Source organism: Heteronotia binoei, chromosome 17 (assembly GCF_032191835.1).
Source record: "Heteronotia binoei isolate CCM8104 ecotype False Entrance Well chromosome 17, APGP_CSIRO_Hbin_v1, whole genome shotgun sequence".
In the NCBI taxonomy this organism is placed as follows: Eukaryota; Metazoa; Chordata; class Lepidosauria; order Squamata; family Gekkonidae; genus Heteronotia; species Heteronotia binoei.
This window is the reverse complement of record NC_083239.1, coordinates 14,400,606-14,423,174: the sequence shown is the minus strand read 5'-3', so window position 1 is coordinate 14,423,174 and position 22,569 is coordinate 14,400,606. Positions and strand designations below refer to the sequence as shown.

Sequence of the window (22,569 nt, the reverse complement as noted above, 5' to 3'; positions counted from 1 at the left end):
AGCTTACATTCTGGCTCAAATAGACATGGGTGGGGAGGGGGGGAGCCAGCCAAAGGAACCTGAGATGCCCTGCAACGCCTGTCACTCCGGATTGCAATGATGGAGCACTTGTGCAGCTGTATGTGAGCTGAAAGACACAGGGAGCTCAAGGAAGAGAGTGCCAGGACACCTGCTACCTCTTTTGCCCTGCCAAAGTCAAGGTTGAGCTAACTCTAGGAGAATCAGCCCCAATAAGATGGTGCAAGCGGTGCTACTGGCCTAGAGAGTGGGGGAGATTTGATCGTAAAGAGACAGGAGCTGGGAACACCGTTATGCTTGGCATCCATGCCCTTTGAAGTAGAAACCAACCCACAAGGCTGAACATGAGCCCTGCTGGATCACACCAGTGGTCCATCTAGTCCAGCACCCTGTTTCACTCACTGGCCAACCAGCTGCCCTGGAGGGCCAACAAAGAGGCATAGAGGCTACATGCCTGAGGAAGTCAGGAAGGCTCCCCGTCTCCTGACTTTCTGCAAACTAGGCAAAACTGCATTACTCAAGATGGAGTTTTTCTGCACAGGTAAAAGGGTTGTGCTGTAGATAATGGTTTAGAGAGCAACTTGTGTAGGAACTGTGGCCTTTCCTACTAGATATAGCTCATACTGCTTGTTTTGTAAACAGCCTCCTACTTAATTGTTTTAAATGTTATGTTAATACTTTGCTTCAGTTCCATTTTCAGATTTCTGATTGGTTCCAGCTTTTTACAATACAAATCCTATTGCATTGTTTATTGGATGCCAAATCCTGTTGATTGTATTGACTTACTCTGTGTTATTGATCCCCAGTGAGAAAGGCGGACTATAAAGAAATAAAGACTGAGGTCTTCCCCTAATGTTTCCTCTTAGTACTGGTACTGACTGAGAGGTTGGCTGCCTCTGAATATGGAGGTTCCATTTATTTTATCTGTTTATTTACAAAATTTATAACCTCTCTTTCTGCCCAAGGGCTGCCAAGGTGGCTAACAATTTAAAACATACATGATAAAAGACATTGCACAACTATTAAAATAAACCCCTCTGCCAGACCTATACCTCATTAAATCAACTTTTAAAAGAGAAAACAGAGTTAAAATGCATACAAAACATAAAAGAGTGGTTAGAAAGGAGGTTGAGGAATGCCAAGCAAAACAAAAGTCTTCACCTGCTGGCATAAGACAGCAACAGAAGGGGACAGACTAATTTCCCTCTGGAGAGAGTTCCAGAGCTTTGGTGCCATGACTGAAAAGGCCTTCCTTTCAGGTTGCCACCTGTATAATCTCAGAAGATGGGGCACCCGAAGCAGGGCCACCAAAGATGACTATAATGGTTGAGGAGTAGGATTGGCAGCTTTCAGGTGGGCTTTGGAGATCTCTCGCTTTTACAACTGATCTCCAGGTGGCAGAGATCAGCTCCCCTGGAGAAAATCATTGCTGTGAAGGGTGGACTCTATGGCATTGCATCATGCTGGGGCCCTTGCCCTCTCCCAGCTCACCCCCAAAGTCTCCAGGTATTTCCCAACACAGACCTGGCAGCCCTGTTGGGGAAGTTCATAAAGGATTAGGTGGTCCTTCAGGTATGTTGGTCTAGAATCAAATCAGGCTTTGAAAGTCAGGGCCAGCCGCACCATGAATTGTGCCCAGAAGCAAACTGGGAGCCAGTGTAGGTGGGCTAAGACTGGAGTGATATGGTCTTTATGACCCATTGCAGTCAGCGCCTTGGCTGCAGCGTTCTGTACCAATTGAAGTTTCCAAATACTTCCAAATAGGGCAGCCCCATCTAGAGAGCATTGCAGTAATCTAATCATTTAGTCATTGTAGCTAGTAGCCATTGGTGGACTTTTTCTCCACGTATCTGTCTAATCCATGCTGTCCTATAGCACCTTTGAAAGAAGCAAAAGCAAATTGGTGTATTACCCACAACAACCTTGGGACCTTATGGGAAAAGGGAGCCAAAGCCAGTCTTCTGCCTTGGTTCATCCACTTTAATGTGCAGGCCTCTGCCAGGAAATGGCTGAGCAGGAATTCTGGCCCTGTTTGAGAAACACTGGCTTACACAGCCCCATGGAATACACTACTGTTAGCCCAGCCTCAGCTTGACATCAGCAAAACCCTCCCAAAGTAGATGGACCCCATCGCACAAAAGCTCCCCCTGCTGATCAAAGGCACTTGCTCTCATTTGGGCAATTCCCCTTGTGAAACCTCATTGTTCAGTGTGTATACATTCCAGCCTGTGCCTCCTCATCTGGAGGACATCAGGAGAGGAAGGAAAGGAATGTCCCGCTCTACTCTAAACAATGGAAAGCTCAGAACTCATCTGCCGGAGAAACCGGCTGCCGAGGGAGCAAGCACAAAGTTTTGATTGCTTTGCACAATCAAAATAATAATATTAATTGAAAGCAGTGGCTTAAATGCTGCAAAGATCCCAGCGGTTTAGAGTTTGGGGTGACTCAGCTGCCTCTGCAAGAGGAAAACAGAGCGGTAGGTTGGTCTTTTGATTCTTCCACGCCACAAAAGGAGCCCATGAAGCCATACTTAGCCACATCCTGTCTGGCAGAGTAATGGGGTGGAGCTCACAGAGTCAACCTCAGCTTCAGCACAAACTTTGATTGTGTATTTTTTCAGAGAGGGGGGGAGGGGTGGAGAGACCCAAGTACATTATGGCTGCTTCTGTGCCACTGCCAAGCATGTCACAGGGCCATAATTAATAGGGCAGGAGGTTGCAGGACTCATACACCCCTATATCCCAGGAGAAAAAGAAAAGTAATTCAGCCTCTTAGTGGTTTTACTTATGGAATGATAAGGAAAACATCAGCAACAGCAAGTGACCCAACTGTTTAAAGGATCTGGTTCCAAACTGATGGGTTCTTGGATGTTATTTTGTTTTAATTCAATAACTTAAAGTGTACCAGAGTATTTGCACACAGGTGCCTGCTGTTCCACAGGGACTTCACTGCTCCTGCAAATCCCACCCCCCAATCTTAAGGATTCTGGATGCAAAATCAGCAAGGCACAAGAGAAGGAACCCTCCCTTAGTGTCAAAATGGTAAAAAAAATAGCAGTGTGGTGGCCAGAGTGTCAAATTAAGATAGAGGAGAACTTGATTTGAATCCCCACTCTGCCATTTTACACTGACCTACCTAACAGGGCTGTTTTTTACAAAGGGAAGTGTGAAGTTACAGGCACCAACCTGTGCTCTTTAGCAGAAAGGGTAAGGATAAATAAATAAATGTCACACAGCTCTCCAGTGCAGGAAACTCCATCCCCTCCACGCTAGTGCTCCATGCAATTCTGAGACACCAGCCTCATTACCACCTGGATGCCCCAAGCTTGCTTATGTAAGAATTTATTTAGATATTTACACCCTGTATTTTCTTCTCAGTGGGGACTCAAAGCAGCTTACAACAGTATTCTCCCATTCTCCATTTTATCCCAACAGTCACTCTGTAAGGTAAGATAGGCTGAGAGAGTGTGACTGGCCAAGGTCGCACAGTGAGTTTCCATGCCAGAGCAGGGATTCAAACCTGGCTCTCCCAGATCCTAGCCTGACACTGTAACCACTACAACACCACATCAGCAAAACATTGGAAGCAGGTGGTCAAACCTTCTACATTCTAAGAGCCAGTTTGGTGTAGTGATTAAGAGTGCAGACTCTAATCTGGGAGAATCAGATTTGATTTCTTCTCCTTCATGTGCACCTGCTGGCATGACCTTGGATCACCCACAAGTTCTCAGCAGAGCTGTTCTCTCAAAAGCAGTTCAGCGAGAGCTCTCTCAGCCCCACCTACCTCACAGGGTGTCTGTTGTGGGGAAAGGAAGGGAAAGGAGATTGTAAGCCACTCTGAGTGAAGGGCAGGGTATAAATCCAATCTCTTCTTTTTCTTCTAACCTCAGTCATCAAAGGCAAGCACCTCTGTCCAGATCTCGAGGCACCTTCAGGAATGACTGTGTGGCAAAGTGAGATGAGAGGCCCCATCAAGATCTACTCCAGCCCAGGGTCAACTCAGCCAGCATGCCAACCCAGTGCCCACTGCCATCCTTGGTAGGGAAACCAAAAGTCAGTCACAGTGCTGATGGAAACGTTGCCTGTTGAACCTGCCATGCCCACTGGACTGTGCCTATGAATGGAACCCGGTTAGGATATACTCTTGAAGTTTGCTCTTTTGAGATGGGCAGGTGGCCTAGAATCCCACATTACCACAAAGCCTGTTAGGTGGCATTGGCCATTCTCTCTCAGCCTAATCTACCTCACAGGGTTGTTGCGGGGATCAAATGAGCTTCAAGCTCCTTGGGGAAAGGATTGGATGGAAACATGACAGACTGATAATTCCCTGTTGCCACGCTGTTCCTTTTAATTTACTTTTCCTTAAAAAAAAAAAAAAAGGAAAATCACTACTGCTATATATCCACACATTGTTGGATGCTGCAGTATAGCCATTGTCTGCAACTGAGTTGTCTTAGTCCGGGGGTAGGGAACATTGGCTCTCCAGATGTTTTTTGCCTACAACTCCCATCAGCCCCAGCCATTGGCCATGTTGGCTGGGGCTAATGGGAGTTGTAGGCAAAAAACATCTGGAGAGCTAACGTTCCCTACCCCTGTCTTAGTCTATAAAGGGAAACACAAACAGTTGCCATAACATGACGGTGGCACAACATCTCATGAAGCTCATGTGTCCCATTTTACAGAAATGGAACCAAGGCAGCACGATGCAATTTTGCTCTTGCATTTGTGGCTGGGAATGGATCTGAAGTCTGGTCCAGTTCTGGTGCTCTACCCACTGAATCAAGCCTCCAAAGCAAACAAGAGCCTGTTTGGACAAGCAAGTTGGCAGTTGCAGGGCAATCACAAAACCTATAACAGGCAGGCAATCGCAACTGGGCAGCGGTCAGAACTGGCATAAAGATGAGATCAGCCCTCAAAGCAAGAAAACTACAAACTCTGTCAACTAGTCAGTTTGTTATTTTATATTTTTAAGGCCCACGCCTGAAACAAATCTTAGGGGTCAACATGATAAAATTGACAAAAAGCCCACTGGGAATCAGCCACAGTTTGTTGTAGAGCATACCTCCAGATGAAAAGCCATATTTACTACTGCCCAAGGTGTGAAAAGTTCTGATGCTGCTGGAGCCCTATTTCACAAAGGAGGAGGGAGACTGTTGCCAGCCTCATATAGATCACCTCTCACTAACACCTCCTTCCTTCCTCTCAAGAGAATTCTTACTCTACACCCATGGTGAAGTCTGTGCTGCCCAGAGCATTCGCCTGCACACAACATCCAGAGCTGACGGGCAGACAGAGCTACAGTTGCCAAATGCCAACAAGGTCTCTCCAAGGGCATGGCTGATAGTCTCAGGCACTTGAGAGAATCAAATTAGCTCCAAAGGTTTTGCCTGTCGAACACCCTCCGGAAAGACAAAGGAAAGGGCTCCAGGCCTAATCTCCTAATCATGGCCTCTAGGCCCCAAACTGCTGCCCATGTGCTGTACTGGCTTGTGAAGGAAGCCACACGCATGCTGCAGGTCCCCCTGAAGGGACACAGACTGATTCTCTGCACTGGCACCGTACTCCGGCCCTGCTCTCTAGTGAGCAAGGGAGACTGAGAATAGAAGACATCACCCTGGGTTGGTGTCCTCTTATACCCCATTATACCAAAGAGGAAACTGACCCCTCTTCGCCTCTTGCTGATACTGTTCCCCTCTCTACCCTGAGACTGAAAATGGAAGCAGGCCTGAACTAAACAGGTGCTCCCCCCCTCCAGACAAGCTCAATGGCCAAGAACACAAAAGCTGGGATTTCTGTGGGTCTGCTTCTTTTCTTTTCCTTGAGTCGGGATCACCTTTATTTGTATAGCAGCAGCTCAGAAGGAAGCTTTATTTTGATAGGGGTCTTTGCATATCTATAATAAGCCTCTAGAAGTCTCCATTGATGAGCCCATACATTTAGTGCTAAAAACTGGTGCTGGGAAGACCCAGAAGTCTGCTGGGTTTGCTACTCCATGCTCCCCCCCACCCCAACACTACCATGTGCTTAAGAGTCACCAAGTTACTCACCCCAGGCATGTCCAAACAGGCCACGCCTCAGGCTTGTGGAGAACTCAGAATCCAGCAGCACTCTCCCCACCCCCCCACTTGCTGGTTCCACGATCCCTTCCCCCGCCCCCCACAAACATTCTCATAGTTGGATTCTCCTAGATGATTACACCAAAGTGGCATCTTCACTTTGCAAGCAAACACACAACCACAAAAGCTTTCCACCAATTTCTTTTTTTTAGCAACATCACTACTCAATTTTCAAATAACATTCCACCTTTTCCATTTTGGTTACTTTTATTCTGCAAAAAAAAAAATCTAAGTCCACATTAAGGGAATAGTACACTGAAATAAAGGATAGTGAAATCAAATGCTAATGAAAGAATGGGGTGAGAGAAAGAAAGAGTCAGAGATTTAATAGCCTCTTGATAAACAAAAAACAAAGGGAAGAATTTTCAACCTGAACTTTTAAAAGAAACAATTTGCAAGCCTGCCACAGAAGAATCATGGGATTTTCAACATGGGAGTCCGCTGATTTAATTTCCAAACACCTGTCGTGTTTTTTTTTAAGTTCTTCCCGCAGCTGAGGACAAAGAAAACCCAGAAACCTAAGAGTTTCCAAAGGAACTTTTAGCCCAGAGTCCCTCATGAAGCCAGCAAACTAAGCTTCTCAGAGATCTCAAACACAAACATCCAAAAAGCGATACTACTTTTTTAAAAAAAAACTACAGAATTAAAAATGTTGTCCAAATTTAGAATGGACACCCCCCCACACACACGTCTGCCACACACAACCAGAGTGTGCAGGGCTTGACTTTTGCAGACAAGCAGAATATTTGTGTCTAGGGGAAAATTTGCCAAAATACATATATGACTGTGAAGACAGATAAGATTGGGACAAACTTTACTAGCAGAGACAGCAAAGTCTGGCAGGCTGCATTCCCCCAGTTACCTCGGGATGGGAGGGAAACAGCCAGAAAACTAGAGATCACGCCCCCCCCCCCCCCCAGCAGACGCATGTAGCTCTGTGCAGGGTTGACCCAGCCCCCTTCCTTTGACTCTGTCCTCCCCAGTGAATTCCCAGTGGTGTAGACAAGAGTGGAGTCAGGCCTTAAAAGCCTCTGGCCCATCCCAAGGGCCAGCCTACAGCTATGGGGGGGAGGGAGTTTTGACCTCGCAGGTCAGCCAGAAAAGGGGGCGGGGGGGGGGTCTTGAGGTCTGGGTTGCCTCCCCAAAAACAGCTGTTAGAAGATGCCAATCTGGGGTTGGGTAGCATTTGGGAAAGTGTTATTTATAACTCTGCCCCCCGCCCCGCAATGAAAATCAATTCATGACCCGCAGAAGACCGGACGAGCCCTGTTGCAGGGTCCCGGTTGTTCCTCTGTGCCCCTTGTTGGAGGAAAGAGAACAAGCATCAATATCACTCTCCCCCCAAGTTAAATGCAAGGTCCATCTTTGCATCCAGTCGCCAATCCAAGACTTTCTCCTTAGCTCTGTAGGTTCCAGCAGCTACCACATCCCTACCCCCCCCACACACACACACCGCGGTCTACCCCACTAGCAACGCACACATGCACGCACAATGACCAAGCGATGAGTTCATACTGGAGGGGGGATAGCATTAAAAGAGGCTGTTCTTCAACCGGCTGCCGCAGCAGACATCCTCCCCCCCTCTCCAAGATCTAGAGGGAACCCAGGAGAGCCCGTTCCCTTCCCAGACGGTCGCCTCCTCTTTCTCGCTCTCTCCCCCCGCAACAATTTGCAACATCATCCTCGAAGTCTCCTTAGCTGCACAAATATTTACCTCGAAGATCATCCGACTGTTGCTTCACGGCGGCGGCCTTGCCCACCTCTTCCCTCTTCTCCATGGCGCTTTCCTTTGGGGGGGTGCGGTGGGGCGGGGTGGGGGGCGGCTGTGATTTCTTCTGCTTTGCTGTCGCCTGTTTATAATCCCCTCCCCAAACCTCTGATTTAAAAAAAAATAAATTAAAAGAATAAAATCTATATAGACAGATAGATTTTAAATATTAGACGTATATATTATATATCACGTTCACGGCTTTTCTTCTTTTCCTTGTGGGTTCATTCTTCCTAGGTGATGCTTTCCGTTTCCACGGGGGAGGGGGGGGTGAGGAAACAACCAGTTTGCTCAGTCTGAGAACATAGAGGGAGCTTCTTCTAAAACACTACGATGCAAAATAAACCAAAATTCCCAAATTCAAAAATCTTGGGGGAACGATAGAGCCCACCACCCCCCTCCAAAAAAAAAAAAACCTTATAGTTTTCTCCGGTGCTGTTGGAATCTGGAAGGCAGCAAAATTTTCCAAAGAGGAAAGAGAGAATCGAAGCAATAAATAATAAAAAAAAACCCACATCAATCCAGCCACCCCCTCCAGTTGCTTCGTTGGAGCAGCTGATGTTGCAAAGAGACCGGAGAATCTGAACTATTGTACATTGCCTGACTACTGGCCTAGCCTCGGAAGCGGGAAGCAACCATGGCAAGGTGGAGGGGGGGGGGAAGCTTGGATCATCCAAAGAGACTAGCAGACGGTCCAGCCCTCTTTCTTCGCAGAGCATGTAGGGAGAAACATTTTTTTAAAGGGGAGGAATTGTTTTGCAAATATTTGATAGGGCGTGCAAACCCAAGCTTTCTTTCTTATATATATAAAGGAAGTTTGGGAAAGTCCAGATGGGCAATCTCTCCCCTTGTAGCTTCTACCACTTGGTCTCACCCATAGACATGGTGAGGCTATGTAGGGAAAGTTAGATTCTTTGCCTAGCAGCTGAACGGGTGACTCATTTAGCAAAAAAGAAGAAGAAAAGGGGGGGGGGGGGCTTGAATGGCCAGGGATGGGCAGGGAGGATGGGCGGAGAAGACCCAACCCAGTTTCCTAGCTAGAGGAGGGGGGGATTTCCAGAGCTGCTATGCCTGCGTGCTTTGCAGGAATTTGAGAGCCAGCATCACACACAGCCTTTGCTCAACGTAATACATCGTTGCAGTCAGCGGGGAGGGGGAGCGTTCTTCCTTCTCCTCCTGTTCCCAAAGCCCCTCCACCGCCGCTTTCCAGTGCAACAGCTGGCCGGTCTCCCCCCCCCGCCCCCTCCCCATTTGTATGCTTCCCTCTTCCAGGTCTGATGTACTTACTATGAACACTGCCCATATTTCCTCTTTTTAAAACCCCTGAGGCAGTTTATGACATTATCATGAAAACATTAACCCAGCAGACTTTTTAAAAGCTGAAGTTTAAATGAAAACAGTCTGGCAGATGCTATTTATTATAAAAAAGACGCTAAGTGGGGAAATCAGACACAACCAAGCACAGAAATATAAATAAAATACAGAAGCTGTAACACAATAATACAATACAGTGAAGCAGGCTTCAATGTTTATTACTGGCTTTTAGAACATAGCATCTCTGAGCATCAAGGTGGTGTCTGTAATCATATTCGGAGTGCTCTTGCACTCAAGCCAGAAGAAGCTTTTCATGTCAATGTATCTCAGCCCTACAGATTTCCCCACTCTCCAGCAGGATAAAACTAACTGCGTGCTGTGATCACACACACAAAATAATGCACTTTCCAACTGGGTTTTGCCAGTTAAGACAGTAAAATCCAGTTGAAAAGTGCATTGAAAGTGGATTCAAAGTGCATTATTTTGTGTGTGTGATCACAGCCATAAACTGTTTTATCTGCCATTTGGCCTGGCAGATCTGCAATTTCTTTTTTAAAAAAATCTAAAAGGATGCCTTGACCTGGATATATTATGGGAAACCACCAAACCCCATGAGGGGTCAGCTGTGACTTGTTGACAAAAAAAGAAATAGAAATAACAACATTTATTTACATGTATCTTTTTCTGCTAGTGACTGAAATGGCAATTCTAAGAACAGCTTCCCAGGAGAAAATGTGACTTATTCCTGAGTAGACCAGCTAGAATTGTTTCCCGAGGCTTTTCATGTACCTACTTCCAGTTATAACTTACTCTAACCAAAGACTTTGGGACCAGTAGCATTGATATTATTAATCCATTATACACTGTTTTAAATAAAAGAAGTGCTTTATGGATTCTAAGCTGAACAACCACATTAATCCCAGTGTGCCAACTGCATTGGCCAAAGAACAACACAAAAGCCATTCTGTGGTCTCAAATCACAGCAAAACACTTCATAATCCACATTTTTAGTTTTGTTTTCATTTATCATTTATTTTGTTTTTCCTCAACACAATGGTGTGGGGTAACCACTGAGGGTTTCTAAATTGCCACACTTGGAAACTGACAGCACAATCCTGAATAGGGTTAAACCCTAAAGGACTTAGAAGTGTGTTACTCTGCTTAGGATGGCACGGTTAGGCTGCAATTTTTAGCATACTTTCCTGGAAGTAAGCCCTATTGAAAAACACGGGTCACTTCTGAGTAGACCTGCTTAGGCTTGCTTCCTTAGAGACAACAAATGAAAAGAAGAGATGTGTCTTAACTCCGAGTGGGTCACAGTGCGAGAGCTCTGCTGGATCAGACAAAAGATTCATCTAACCCAGTAATCATTCTATCAGTGGCTAGCCAGTAGCCCTCAAAAGCCCACATGCCAGGCCTAAAGTGCCCTTCAGCCACTGGTATCAGCAGGTAAACTGCCTCTGATTATGGAAGCTCCATTCATCTGTCATGGTTCACAGCTACACAGAAACCTATCCTCCATTCATTTGACTCATCCTCCTTTATCTCTTTGAACTTGCAGCAGCCAATTCTGTAAGTTATTTATACACTGTGTGAAGAACTTTCCTTTTCGATGGCCAAGCGACTTCAGTTGATGAGCCCGGTTCTGTTGTTAAGATGCAAGAAGATAAATATTTTTCATTGTCCATGCAAACAATGCATGCTGTATGCCAGGGTGGTGGGAGGGAGATGGAACAGGGATGGCAGCTCCAATTATTCTTTTCCAAACCCAGAACGACAAAGAAGGCTTGATGTGTGAGGTGAGATTACCGACATGAAAAGCAAGATGTGTTCTCCCACTCTCAGGAGCCACTCAAGTCCTCCTGGAACCAGTAACAGCTTTGGTTTTAAGGGTATGGTATATTCTAGGATTTAAGCATACATGCACACAGCCTAATCTGGCTCAAGATCTGTAACCTTGACATTTTTGATTCAAAAGGTGCACTTGTTTCTTTCCCCCCATCCTTCATACGAACATATGAAGCTGCCTTATACTGAATCAGACCCTCGGTCCATCAAAGTCAGTATTTCACACCTATTTGCCTGGACCCTTTTAGTTGGAGATGCTGGGGATTGAACCTGGGACCTTCTGCTTACCAAGCAGATGCTCTACCACTGAGCCACTGTCCCTCCCCTTCCTCTCTCTTAAAACTGCCCCCAGTCATGTTTCTTTCCTTCCTTGCAGGAAAATTTGAAGTTTTTAAAAAAGACACTTCAAGGTTTTAAAAATCTGATTTTATTTAAATTTGGGCCTAGTGGTGTTGGAAATGCAAGAGGTAAGCTTTGGGGATAGGGTTACCAGCCTCCAGGTGGGGCCTGGAAATCTCCCGCTTTTACAATTTATCTCCAGCTGGGGGAGATCAACTCCCCTGGAGAAAATGACTGCTTTGAAGGGTGGGCCCTATGGTGTTGTACCATGCTGAGGCTCCTTCCCTCCCCAAACCCCGCCCTCTCCTGCCTCCACCATCAAAGTCTCCAAGCACCTTCCAACACAGACCTGGCAACCCTATTCAGGAGTGAAAATGATGACCAGTGAACACTTGTCATTGTCAAAGCCTAGTATAAATGGATATGACTATAATAATCTTTAATAGTTTTTTAAAAGGCAGATTACTACAGATCCCAGGTAGGGTTGCCAACCTCCAGGTGGGACTTAGAGCTGTCCTGGAATGATGACTGATCTCCAGACTACAGAGATCAGTTCTCCTAGAGGAAATGGCCGCTTTGGAGGGTGGACACTTTGGCATAATTTACCCACTGAGTTTCCTCCTCTCCCCAAACTCTGCTCTCTCCAGGCATTTCTCAAGTAGACGTTGGTAACCCTAGGGGTATCACATTCTGGGACCTAGAAACAGACTGCTCCAACATCTGCTGGAATAGTATTTGGATTTGTATCCTGTTATCTTAGTGGAAGGAATGACCAATGAAAAGGCAGGAATGAAACACCCAGAGGAAAAAAATAATCTTTCTGAAGAGTGCAATTCAAAATCCAATCAGGGCCATTTACTGTTAGTCTCCACATAATGGAGGAGGAGCTCCCCTCAAGGGACAATGCCTCTGGGACATGATTAAGGGGAGATGACATGTTCAAGTGGGGCAGATGAAACTGGATAGCCTGCTGAGTGGTGGATGAAGATCTCCTGGGATTACAAGTGATCTCCAGTTGGCAGAGATCAGTTCACCTGGAGAAAATGGCTGCTTTGGGAGGTGGACTCATTGGCATCATACCTGATTGAAGTCCCTCCTGTCCCCTCCTCAAGCCCCACCCTCAACAAGTTGTACCCCCCAAATCTCCAGGTATTCCCCAACCTGGAGCTGGCAACTCTGTTGTGGTGGAGAAAAATGGAACTCCCAGCAGCTGAAGAGACAAACTCCAGAGCCTAGTTTAAGAGGGGCAATAAAACCTAAGGAGGAGTCTTGTGACACTGTAAAGAGGCAAAGAGTCACAAAATCCTTGTGGCAGAACCTTTTATGGGCTAGAGTTCACGTATCCACAAAAACTTAGGCTACAATACATCTGCCTTTTTATGGTGCCACAAGAGGCCTATTGTAGGGAGGGCTTCATTTATTAGTGTTGATCTACAGATGCTCTATCAAATTTTTATCAGGCCTTTCCTCCAAGAAACTTCAGGCAGCATCCCTGAGTCACCACCATATCCTATCAACCCTGTGAGCTAGGTTCAGGACTTTTTCGCTGGAAAAAGAGGTGTTGGAACTCTGAAGAGGGAAATGAAGGAGAAACACACAGGTGCCCCCATGAACTTTAAAAAAAAATTTGAGGTTCTGGAACTCTGTTCCACTGCGTTCTCCCAGGGAAAAAAGCCCTGGTTAAGCTGAAAGAAGATGCCCAGCAGTTCACCCAAATGAGCTGAGTGGAAACACAGACTCAAATCTCCTCAGTGCCAAGTACAACATTCTGACTGCTACAATATACAGTTTCAAGTCTGCCCAGACATCACATCTGCCAATCTGAAAGCCTTTCACAATAGCAACAATACATTTAGTGTTTAAAATAGGTACTTCCAGGTGGGGCTTGGATTGCTCTCAGAATTACAACTGATCTCCAAGTGGCAGAGATCAGTTCCCTGGAGAAAATGGCTGCTTTGGAGGAGAGTGAACTTTACTGCATTGTATCTTATTTAGGTCTCTCCTCCCCAGGCTCCCCCAAACCTCTAAGAATTTCTCAATTTGGAGGTGGCAATCCTAATTTAAACCCTGTCATAAATCTTCACTGTACGCCTTCCAACAACCATGTAAGGCAGATACAGCATGATCAGGTCCACCTGGTGAGTTTATGACACGAGGTCCTTTCAAAGAGTATTATTCCCAATATCGAAGTCTCAGGTGAATTCCCCATCAACAGGCCCTTTCCTACAGCCTTCTGGGATGGTTTCCAAATGTACCAACCAAACAAGTCTTCAATACCTCCAGTCCTGCTCACCAGAAGTGGAGGTGCCCAGAAGTGATTCAGAGGAAAGGTATGGTTGGGCACAGATGAGCTGGCACTATCTGGGAGCTCCTCTGGGCAGGAGAAGAGAGAAACAAAAATAATGTGTCACCTGCATGACACAGATTGGTCTCCAGGTACAGAATCCACATCAGTAAGGATGGGCAAGAATGTTTTATCTCTGCAATTCAAGGCTTAGGATCAGGACCACTCATGAAAAGCTGACAATTTATAGGCTAGGGAATTGCAGTGCCTGCCTTTTCTTGACTCCTGAGTTTGTGTCTTTAGCTGGCAGCACAGATAAGAACTGGTTTTGGCAGGGGTGGCATTAACCCCTCCGTGACTGGTGCCAGCTCACTCTAAACCAAGGCTCAAAAGCTTTCCAGACAGAGTACTGCATCCTTGTTGTTTTTTATTGTTGTTGTTACTGTGTAGCAATCACAGCTGTCATCTTTTTAGTGGTCTTTCTTCAGGGACTTTAATAAAAGTCTAACCAGACGAAATCTAGCAGCTAAGGATTTCCCCATCACCAGGAAGAGCTTCGCCTGTTCAGTTTATGTACAGTATTTTACTCTCTTGAGAAAGGCAGGAAAGCAGGGGTGGTAAAAAAATGTGGCAGCCCTACCCATGAAAGGTCCGTCCTACACCCAGCCATGGATAGAAGCCCTGATATCTTGGTTTATTGGCTTGTTGGGTTTGTTTATTGGCTTGTTTATTAGAGCACTGGATGAGAAAGCATAAGGAGAGGCACAGGAACTGTTCATTTGCTTCCTTTTGTTTTCTTGGCAAGCGTTTTTGCACAAGATTGCTGGCTGCCCGGAGGGGGCGGGGATGTCCTGTCCCTTTAATAGAATCCGAATAGGGTGATATTTACTAGATGAGCTTAGTTACCTCCATGATATGAAAAACTTGGTTGTCCATTTCCAGTGTATTAAAGGGAGAGGACTTTATTTTCTCCAGGCCTGTTGGCAACCCTGGTTTTTGTGCCATTAACATTTGTGTGTGAAGCAGAAACTGCACAAGTGTGATTCTAAAGGTCTGTATGCACCTCTTACATTTTGGGGGCAAGTGCAACTTGATTGGTTGCCAGCTTCCAGGTCGGACCAGGGGATCTCCCGGAATTACAACTGACCTCCAGACTGCAGAAATCAGTTCCCCTGGAGAAAATAGCTGCTTTGTGTGTGGAGGAGTGTGGACTGGACTCTGTGGCATTATATCCTGCCAAGGTCCCTTCTCTCCCCAAACTCTGCCCCCTCAAATCTCCAGGAATTTCCCAACACAGAGCTGGGAATCCTAGGTACAATTCAAATGGTCAGTCTGCCCGGTTCCTGCTTGTGGATAGCAGGAGTCCTTCCCAATCAGCTTCTGCTTTGGAGCAAAGATTTCCTGTGAAACTGTATCCAGTCTGTCTCCTTGCCTGACTCAGCACCAGGAGAATGTTGTAGGCAGAGAAGCAGCTCAGAGTGAAACCCAAAACCCTGAAATAGACGACAGCCCTACTCTGCTCAGCTTCAGCACATGGGCAAAAGGGACTGATACCATTTCAAGAAGATGGTGGGAGCTCCTTGTGGGGGAGGGGGCAGGATTGTTTGTTTTTTTGTTTTAGCTGCATTGTTTTGACACAGGTAACTCTCCTGAATATATCCAGAGGGCAAGTTGATCCCACTCAAATTAATTCTTCAATTTCTCTTTTTTTCATTATGTTTATTCAAAATCTCATCCATTTCAACTCCTAAACTGATTTCCTTAAATTACCAGCTGAATTTGTCATGTCTGAAAACCATGTTGTATATCAGAATGTACAACAGTTGCTTTTAAAATATTTTTTTTAAAAAGGCTCTCAGTCTAGCAAATCCATTCAATTTGTGTCTGTTCTCCTCCCTTCCCCCCACCACTTCACATGGATTGTTGGTTATTTCAGCCAATTAAGTAAGTATATTCCCACACTTTGCCTAGCTCCTTCCTGACATCTGGAATTTTCATTTGTCTCCAATATCCAACACATATACAGTGGTTACCTGGAACGAGTTAGATGTTTCTCCAAAGCAGAAGGCGGTAGCTGAAGAACAACCTGATCTGTTCCATGATACAGTGAGTAAATTTTGGTTCTGTCTCCACCCGCTTCTTGGCCTGGTTACCTATTTGGGATCTCAAGGTCACAGTGCTTGCAAGGACAGCTGGAACCATGAACTGGCAAATTTCTCTTATCACTAGACTCTGGTACCCTTGTGGCCTCAGGGCATCCATCTTTTGCCCATCCACTTCCTTCCTACCCATTGTTCCTGCTCTCTCAAAGCTGTTAATCACGGGTTCTGAAGCTGTGGGTCAGAATCCAAAAGTGGGTCATAGGTTGCAAGCCCTGGGTTGGGAAATTTGTGGAGTGAAGCCTGGGGAGGATGAGTTTTGAGGAGGGGAGGGTACAATGCCAGAGCATTAGGGTTGCCAATCCCCAGGTGGGGGCAGGGGATCCCCCATTTTGGAGGCCCTCCCCCCGCTTCAGGGTCATCAGAAAGTGGGGTGGGGGGAGGGAAATGTCTGCTGGGAACTCTATTATTCCCTATGAAGATTTATTCCTATAGGAAATCATGGAGAATTGATCCACGGGTATCCGGGGCTCTGGGGGGGGGCTGTTTTGGGGGGTAGAGGCACCCAATTTTCAGTATAGCATCTAGTGCCTCTCCCCAAAATACCCTCCAAGTTTCAAAAAGATTGGACCAGGGGGTCCAATTCTATGAGCCCCAAAAGAAGGTGCCCCATCTATTATTTCCTATGGAAGGAAGGAATTGAAAAGGTGTGCCGCCCTTTAAATGTGAGGGCCAGAACTCCCTTTGGAGATCAATTATGCTTGTCACAGTCTTGATCTTGGCTCCACCCCTAATGTCTCCTGGCTCCACCCCCAAAGTCCCCAGGTATTTCTTAAATTGGACTTGGCAACTCTACATAGCATCCATACTGTATACACTGACAGAACTAGCGTCAAATGCCACCGTCACTGTCAGACTAAGTTATAAATTTTAATTATACTGATTGGTTTTTAGTGATGTTAAATTTAAAGTTCTATATTGTTAATTTTAAAAGCCTTATTTATTACTGTATGTTTTATGAAATGTTGTTCGCCGCCCTGAGCCTGCCTAGGCGGGGAGGGCGGGATATAAATAAAATTTATTATTATTATTTTTCAAAGCAGCCATTTTCTTCAGAGGAGCTGATCTCTGCAGTCTGGAGCTGTAAATCCAGGGGATTCCCAGGCCCCGCCTGGATGATGGCAACCCGACCTTCTCACAGGGGGTTGCAACTTGGCCAGGGGAGGTGAAAAGGATGAAGAGAATCTGGAAGATTTTATAGGAAGTTTGGGTTTGCCTGGGCCTAATTTACACAATGGCCAAAACATACAACTGGTTGCTCAGTAATACTATACATTTATATAATACGAAAAAATAAAATAAAAGGTATATTCAGACTTAGAAGAGCTAAACATTTCTATAATACTAATACTGAATAATAAAGTATAAAGCACAGTGAATTTAGAGGAGGGTCCCACTTCAAGAAGTATGAGAACCACCCCTCTATATGTAGTTTTGCCTTATTTTACTTCTGTCTTGGCTATTACTCCATGTAAGCCCCACAGTCTTTGAAATGAGCTTTCCTGAGGATGGAAGCAGGGTTTACTGGCGGTACTCAGTACTATCATCTGTTCTGGGGGCTCTCCAAAGACCAGATGGTGGAAATTGCCGCAACCTTATAAGGGTACTGGCACCTTTTTATTTTATTTTTTTATTTTTAACTTGCTTTTACTGAGTAGCCAGCTGTAACCTTTACTGGACAGAAAAGATCTAGCCACTATGGTGCATGCCCTGGTTACATCTAGATCAGATAACAGAAATGCACTCTGCATGGGACTGCTTCTGAAAAGTGTTCAGAAACTTTAACTTGTTGCAGAATGCCGTGGCCAGGATGTTGACTGAAGTGGGTCTTAAAGACCACATCACTCTAGTCTTCACCCACCTACAGCGGCAACAGTTCAAGTTGCTGAATTTAACGTTCCAAGTCCCATATAGTTTGGGACCTTTTAAAATTTAAAAAGCACTTGTTGGAAGAGAACACATAAAGCTGCCTTATGGTTGTGTATCATTTACTCAGACTGGCAGCAATTCTCCAGGGTCTTCAGCAGAGGTCTTTCACATTATCTATTTCCTAACCTGGAGATGCTAGGGATTTTATTTATTTATTTACTAGGTTTATATTCTACCCTTTCCTGTAAACGGGCTCAGGGCAGATCACAACATAAACTGAACAACAATAAAAACCTACAATGTAGAACTAAAAACAATGCAATAAAATTAACAAACTAAAGAACAATAGAACAATAAATAAGGTGCATTGCAGGATTGGGAAGGCTTCTAGTGTCCCGGCCCCACTGATGGACTTCCTGATGGCACCTGGGTTTTTTGACAACTGTATGACAACTGTATGACATGGAGTGTTGAACTGGATGGGCCATTGGCCTGATCCAACATGGCTTCTCTTATGTTCTTATGAACCTGAGACCTTCTCCATGCAAAGTAGATAATCTGCCATTGAGCCATGGCCTTTCCCTGACTGCTGGGGAAGAGGACTGGACAAATCTGCAACCATCATCACATTCCACTGATGGATCACTGGATTGAACCCTTTGTATTAAAAACTGGCATCTGACTAGAAATGGGGAGGGGGAGTTAAAACACAGCTCCAGATTCCACATATTTCTCAACTTTAATGAAGTCAGTGGATCTGGTCATCCCCCATACTTGTAATTTTTTTTTAAAAAATCAGGACATAGATTCAAATAGTATTTGGGCCATTTTAATAGTATTTTGGGCCAAACAAACATTACATAGTATTTGGGCCATTTTAACCACAACTTAATGAGCAACTGAAATTAATGTACCATTTAAGGTGAAAATGACAAAATTATATTTTCCTCTGGTTCTATCCTTTTAGTGTCAAATAAAAATACTTAATCAAGGTTTGACTTTTTTGTTTCAGTCAGTGTCATGCTTAATGCAGCTCTCAGGTTTTTTTTTTAATTGTTATTTCTTGAGGTAAATTGGGGTCCAATAAAGTACTTTTGTTTGCTTGGCTTGGGTAAGTGTCTAAAAATTAGGGCTGTAGTAATGTTGTGACATTGTAAGCAGTTCATTGCATTATTCATTATATTAGGCCTCCCAATCCCCAGATCCCAGCGGGGGATCCCCCATTTTTACAGGCTACCCCCACCCCCAGCCAGCTGGCCTGCGGGGGAAGCCCCGCCCCCACAGTCACCACATAGTTTTAGAGCTCCTGCAGGGTTAGAAACCTGCAAAAAAGGTCCGTTTTTAAAATGTGCGCCTTTAAGGCTGAGCAGGAAGCAGGAAACAGGAAGGGCTTCATTGGAAAGGGTCAGTAACAGTTTCGTTGGAGAACAGCCCCTCCCTTTGTTTTGCTTTCGTTTTCAGAGCAAGTAAAGTTCTGCAGGAACAAGACCCAGTGAGTATTTGTGTGTGTGAGAGAGGGAGGGGGCAGGGGATTCCCTGGCTTGGAGGCCCTCCCCCCCCCCGCTTTAGAAAGTGTGGGGGGGAAGGGAAATGTCTACTGGGCACTCTATTATTCCCTATGGAGAATGATTCCTATTGAGAATAATGGGGAATTGATCCATGGGTATTGGGGTCTCTGGAGGGGCTATTTTTTGAGGCAGATGCACCAAACTTTTAGTATAGCATCTAGTGCCTCTCCCCAAAATACCCCCCAAGTTTCAAAATGATTGGACCAGGGGGTCCAATTCTATGAGCCCCCAAAGATGATGCCCCTATCTTTCATTATTTCCTATGGAAGAAAGGCATTTAAAAAGGTGTGCTGTCCTTTTAAATGTGATGGCCAGATCTCCCTTGAAGTTCAATTATGCTTGTCACACCCTTGTTCCTGGCTCCACCCCCAAAGTCCCCAGATATTTCTTGAATTGGACTTGGCAACCCTACATTATACACAGTCCAGAATGCCTTGTTTTTAATCTTGTAAACTGCCATTTGTGTGTTCATTGTCCTTATTTGCGTTGCTTTGAATTGTGTAATCTGACTTTTAATTGTACTATACTGTCCTTATTGCATTGTTGGTTATTAGGTAATCTACCTTGATTCTTAGAAAGGTGGGTTGTAAATGAAGCAAACAAACAAACATTACATCAACTGTCTCCTCAATAATATGTTGAGCTCCACATTCCATGCAGGCTTCTAAACATAGTATTTCATTTAGAGAATGTTACCAGATGGATTTTCCAGCCACAGAGCTAAGGTGATGTGAGAAGCCACATCTGGTAGAATTATATTTTTTGTGCAACGCTTAAGTGCATTGGAACTCTTTCAGGCTATGGTTTCTGACCACCCACACCACACAATATGGCTCACAGACACAAGACTGCACATTAACTTCCCGCATCTCGGGCAGGGCTGACCTTGCCTCATAGCCCTGGTTTTGCGCCTCACGTGATGTCCTGGAGCTATATCATAATTAACTCATAGATTTTTCCATAAGTCTCAGGAGGACAACTGCTTCCGAGATGAGGCATGGCAGGAACTCAATCTGCACAGAGAAAAGAACTATCGATCAGTTCTCTGGTCATTGTATAATGTCTACTGGCTGCTTCCAGGCACTATCTTGACACAGCCGGTGGTCAACCTATCAGCAGCCTTGACACAGAGAAAGAGTGCTTGTGTGACTCTTTCTGCAATTCTGGCTCTGAGGCTGTTATTAAAGGCACAGGATCAGGACTGGCTAAAAATATGGACCTTAACAGAAACCATGCACTGCTCTGTTACCACATGTGCCTGGATGTGGTGAGACTCAGTCAGTGCCAAACTAGAATGAATGACAGATGATGATCCATGATAAGGATCTCCCCTGGCTTAAAAAAAAGGTTAGTTAGCAGCCCCTCTTAAGGTGGCAACCTCCAGGTGAGTCCTGGAGATCTGCTATTTACAACTAGATCACCAATCTACAGAGATCAGTACCTATGGAGAAAATGGCTGCTTTGGAGTGGAATTGACTCTATGGCATTATAACCCACTAAGGCCCATCTCCCTGAACCTTACGTTATTCAGGCTCCACACTGAAATCTCACTTTCCTAACCTGGAGCTGGCAACTGTAGCTCCACTTAAAAAAACAAAAAAGCAAGGTCCTATCACTAAAGTTTTTATGTCTCTTCTAGTTTGGCCCTACAACCAACCTCTCAGCCAAGGGGGTCTGAAGAAGCACCAGCCTCATCTTCACACCCCTAGCAATTAACAGCCAACAACAGACAGCTGGCTCAGGGGGCATCAAACCACCACAGAGAGAGCCAGCCGGAAGGAGTGTCCGAGAGGGAGCATCCAGATGACACGCGGCCCACCCCCAAAACAGGGATGGGCTGCGTGCGCCCAGAAGCTTCCAGAGCAGTCGTGTGCCTCTCAGCCACTCCCCTCCAGGCGGCCGGGGAAGCACCTTGAAGCCACCTCAAACTTTTAAAGTGGTGCCTTTCTGAGGCGGCTTCGATTCAGCTCCAGGCGGGCTGTGTTTGGGATGGAGACGGCAGGCAGATGTGCATGTGTGTATGCACTTTTTTGGTCCACTTGCCTCCAGTCCCTGAGGCGGCTTAAACCACCGCTGTTGTCAACGAACTAGTGCCTTACCTAGGCCCAATACTAGACTACTTATTGAGGGGAATCTATTCATTCTGCTCTAGACTAACCTATCCATCTGAAGTGTATCAAACAATGTAAAGCATTGCACTTGGTGATGCATAGTGAACTCCCAGCCTCCCCCCAAAACCCTTCTCTCCAGCCCTGATGCCAGATATCCTGGTCACCAATGAAAGGGATACCCTGGAGCATGTGCAATGCACAAAGTCCACCTTGCCCCAAGGAGCCATTTCAGATACTAAACCGTCCTCTACACGCAGGCACTCACATGCACACCCATCATAATGATGGACATTTTTAAATCATCATAATCCCTGGGGTCATGCTGCTGCCCACACTATGACATCATTTCTCTTTTCACCATTGGAGGCAAGGAAGATTTCTCCCCAAGAAGGCATCTTGCATGAGCCTACCTGCAGGCTCCGACATGCACCTATCTGAGGCGAGATTCAGCCCTGAACGTGTCCCCTTATTTTTGCAACAGCATAGCAATCTTCTCCTGGCTCTGCATGACTGTGGAAACCTGCCCCAAGGCATTGTAGTAGATACGTTGGTGTGGTGGCAACAGATGAGGCTGGCTAAACCAAAGATGGGAGCTGCCTGCACCAGGAGGAATAGATTGAGTGCCACAGCAGGCGAGCATCTGCTCAAATCCCTACAAGCCTGCAGTATCCCCAAATTGGGTCCAGTAGTTTCTCTCCTTCACCTTGCTGGTTCTTTGCAGATCTTCCACTTGAGATATTTCTACAACAGAATGTTGGTGAGTGCCATATGCCCAAGGTAGGACTGGATTATTCATACGATATTCCTTTTGTTGTACGTTGCACTTATTTAGTGACCTCTCTATTACAGGCTCTGGCCATTGCAGAAAGCAGCATTCTGGGTGGCAGCCACCAAACTGTGGCAACACCTACCCACCAAATTGCTAGAAGCAGGACTCTGGCCTTTTGGCATGAGCTTTAAAGATTTACTTGAACAAGCTTTGTGTTGCAAAAGTGTTTCCGGTTTTAGTTAGTTTTGGCTGCAGCAAGATTCTGACTTCTATGTTGTCATTTTAAAATTGATTTGCTCTAAGTGCATTTGGCATCAAGAACCTTGTTATTCATTGAAGTTAATTGGAGCACTTCCATTTACATCATTAATCATTCTATTTCAGCTTGTGTGTTCTTAAGTATTTGG

At 45.4% G+C, this 22,569-nt stretch overlaps 1 protein-coding gene across 4 annotated transcripts in view; it reads right to left on the bottom strand.

Moving 5' to 3' along the window:
• Positions 1 to 8,553, bottom strand: part of MAP7D1 (MAP7 domain containing 1) — a 78,238-nt gene extending 69,685 nt beyond the window's left edge. For all 4 annotated transcript variants that reach the window (XM_060257600.1, XM_060257601.1, XM_060257602.1 and 1 more), the window contains exon 1: positions 7,848 to 8,553. In XM_060257600.1, the coding sequence (XP_060113583.1) occupies positions 7,848 to 7,911 (64 nt within the window). In that variant the 5' untranslated portion in view covers positions 7,912 to 8,553. The remainder of the gene's footprint in view (positions 1 to 7,847) is intronic.
• Between the last annotated feature and the right edge of the window lie 14,016 nt (positions 8,554 to 22,569).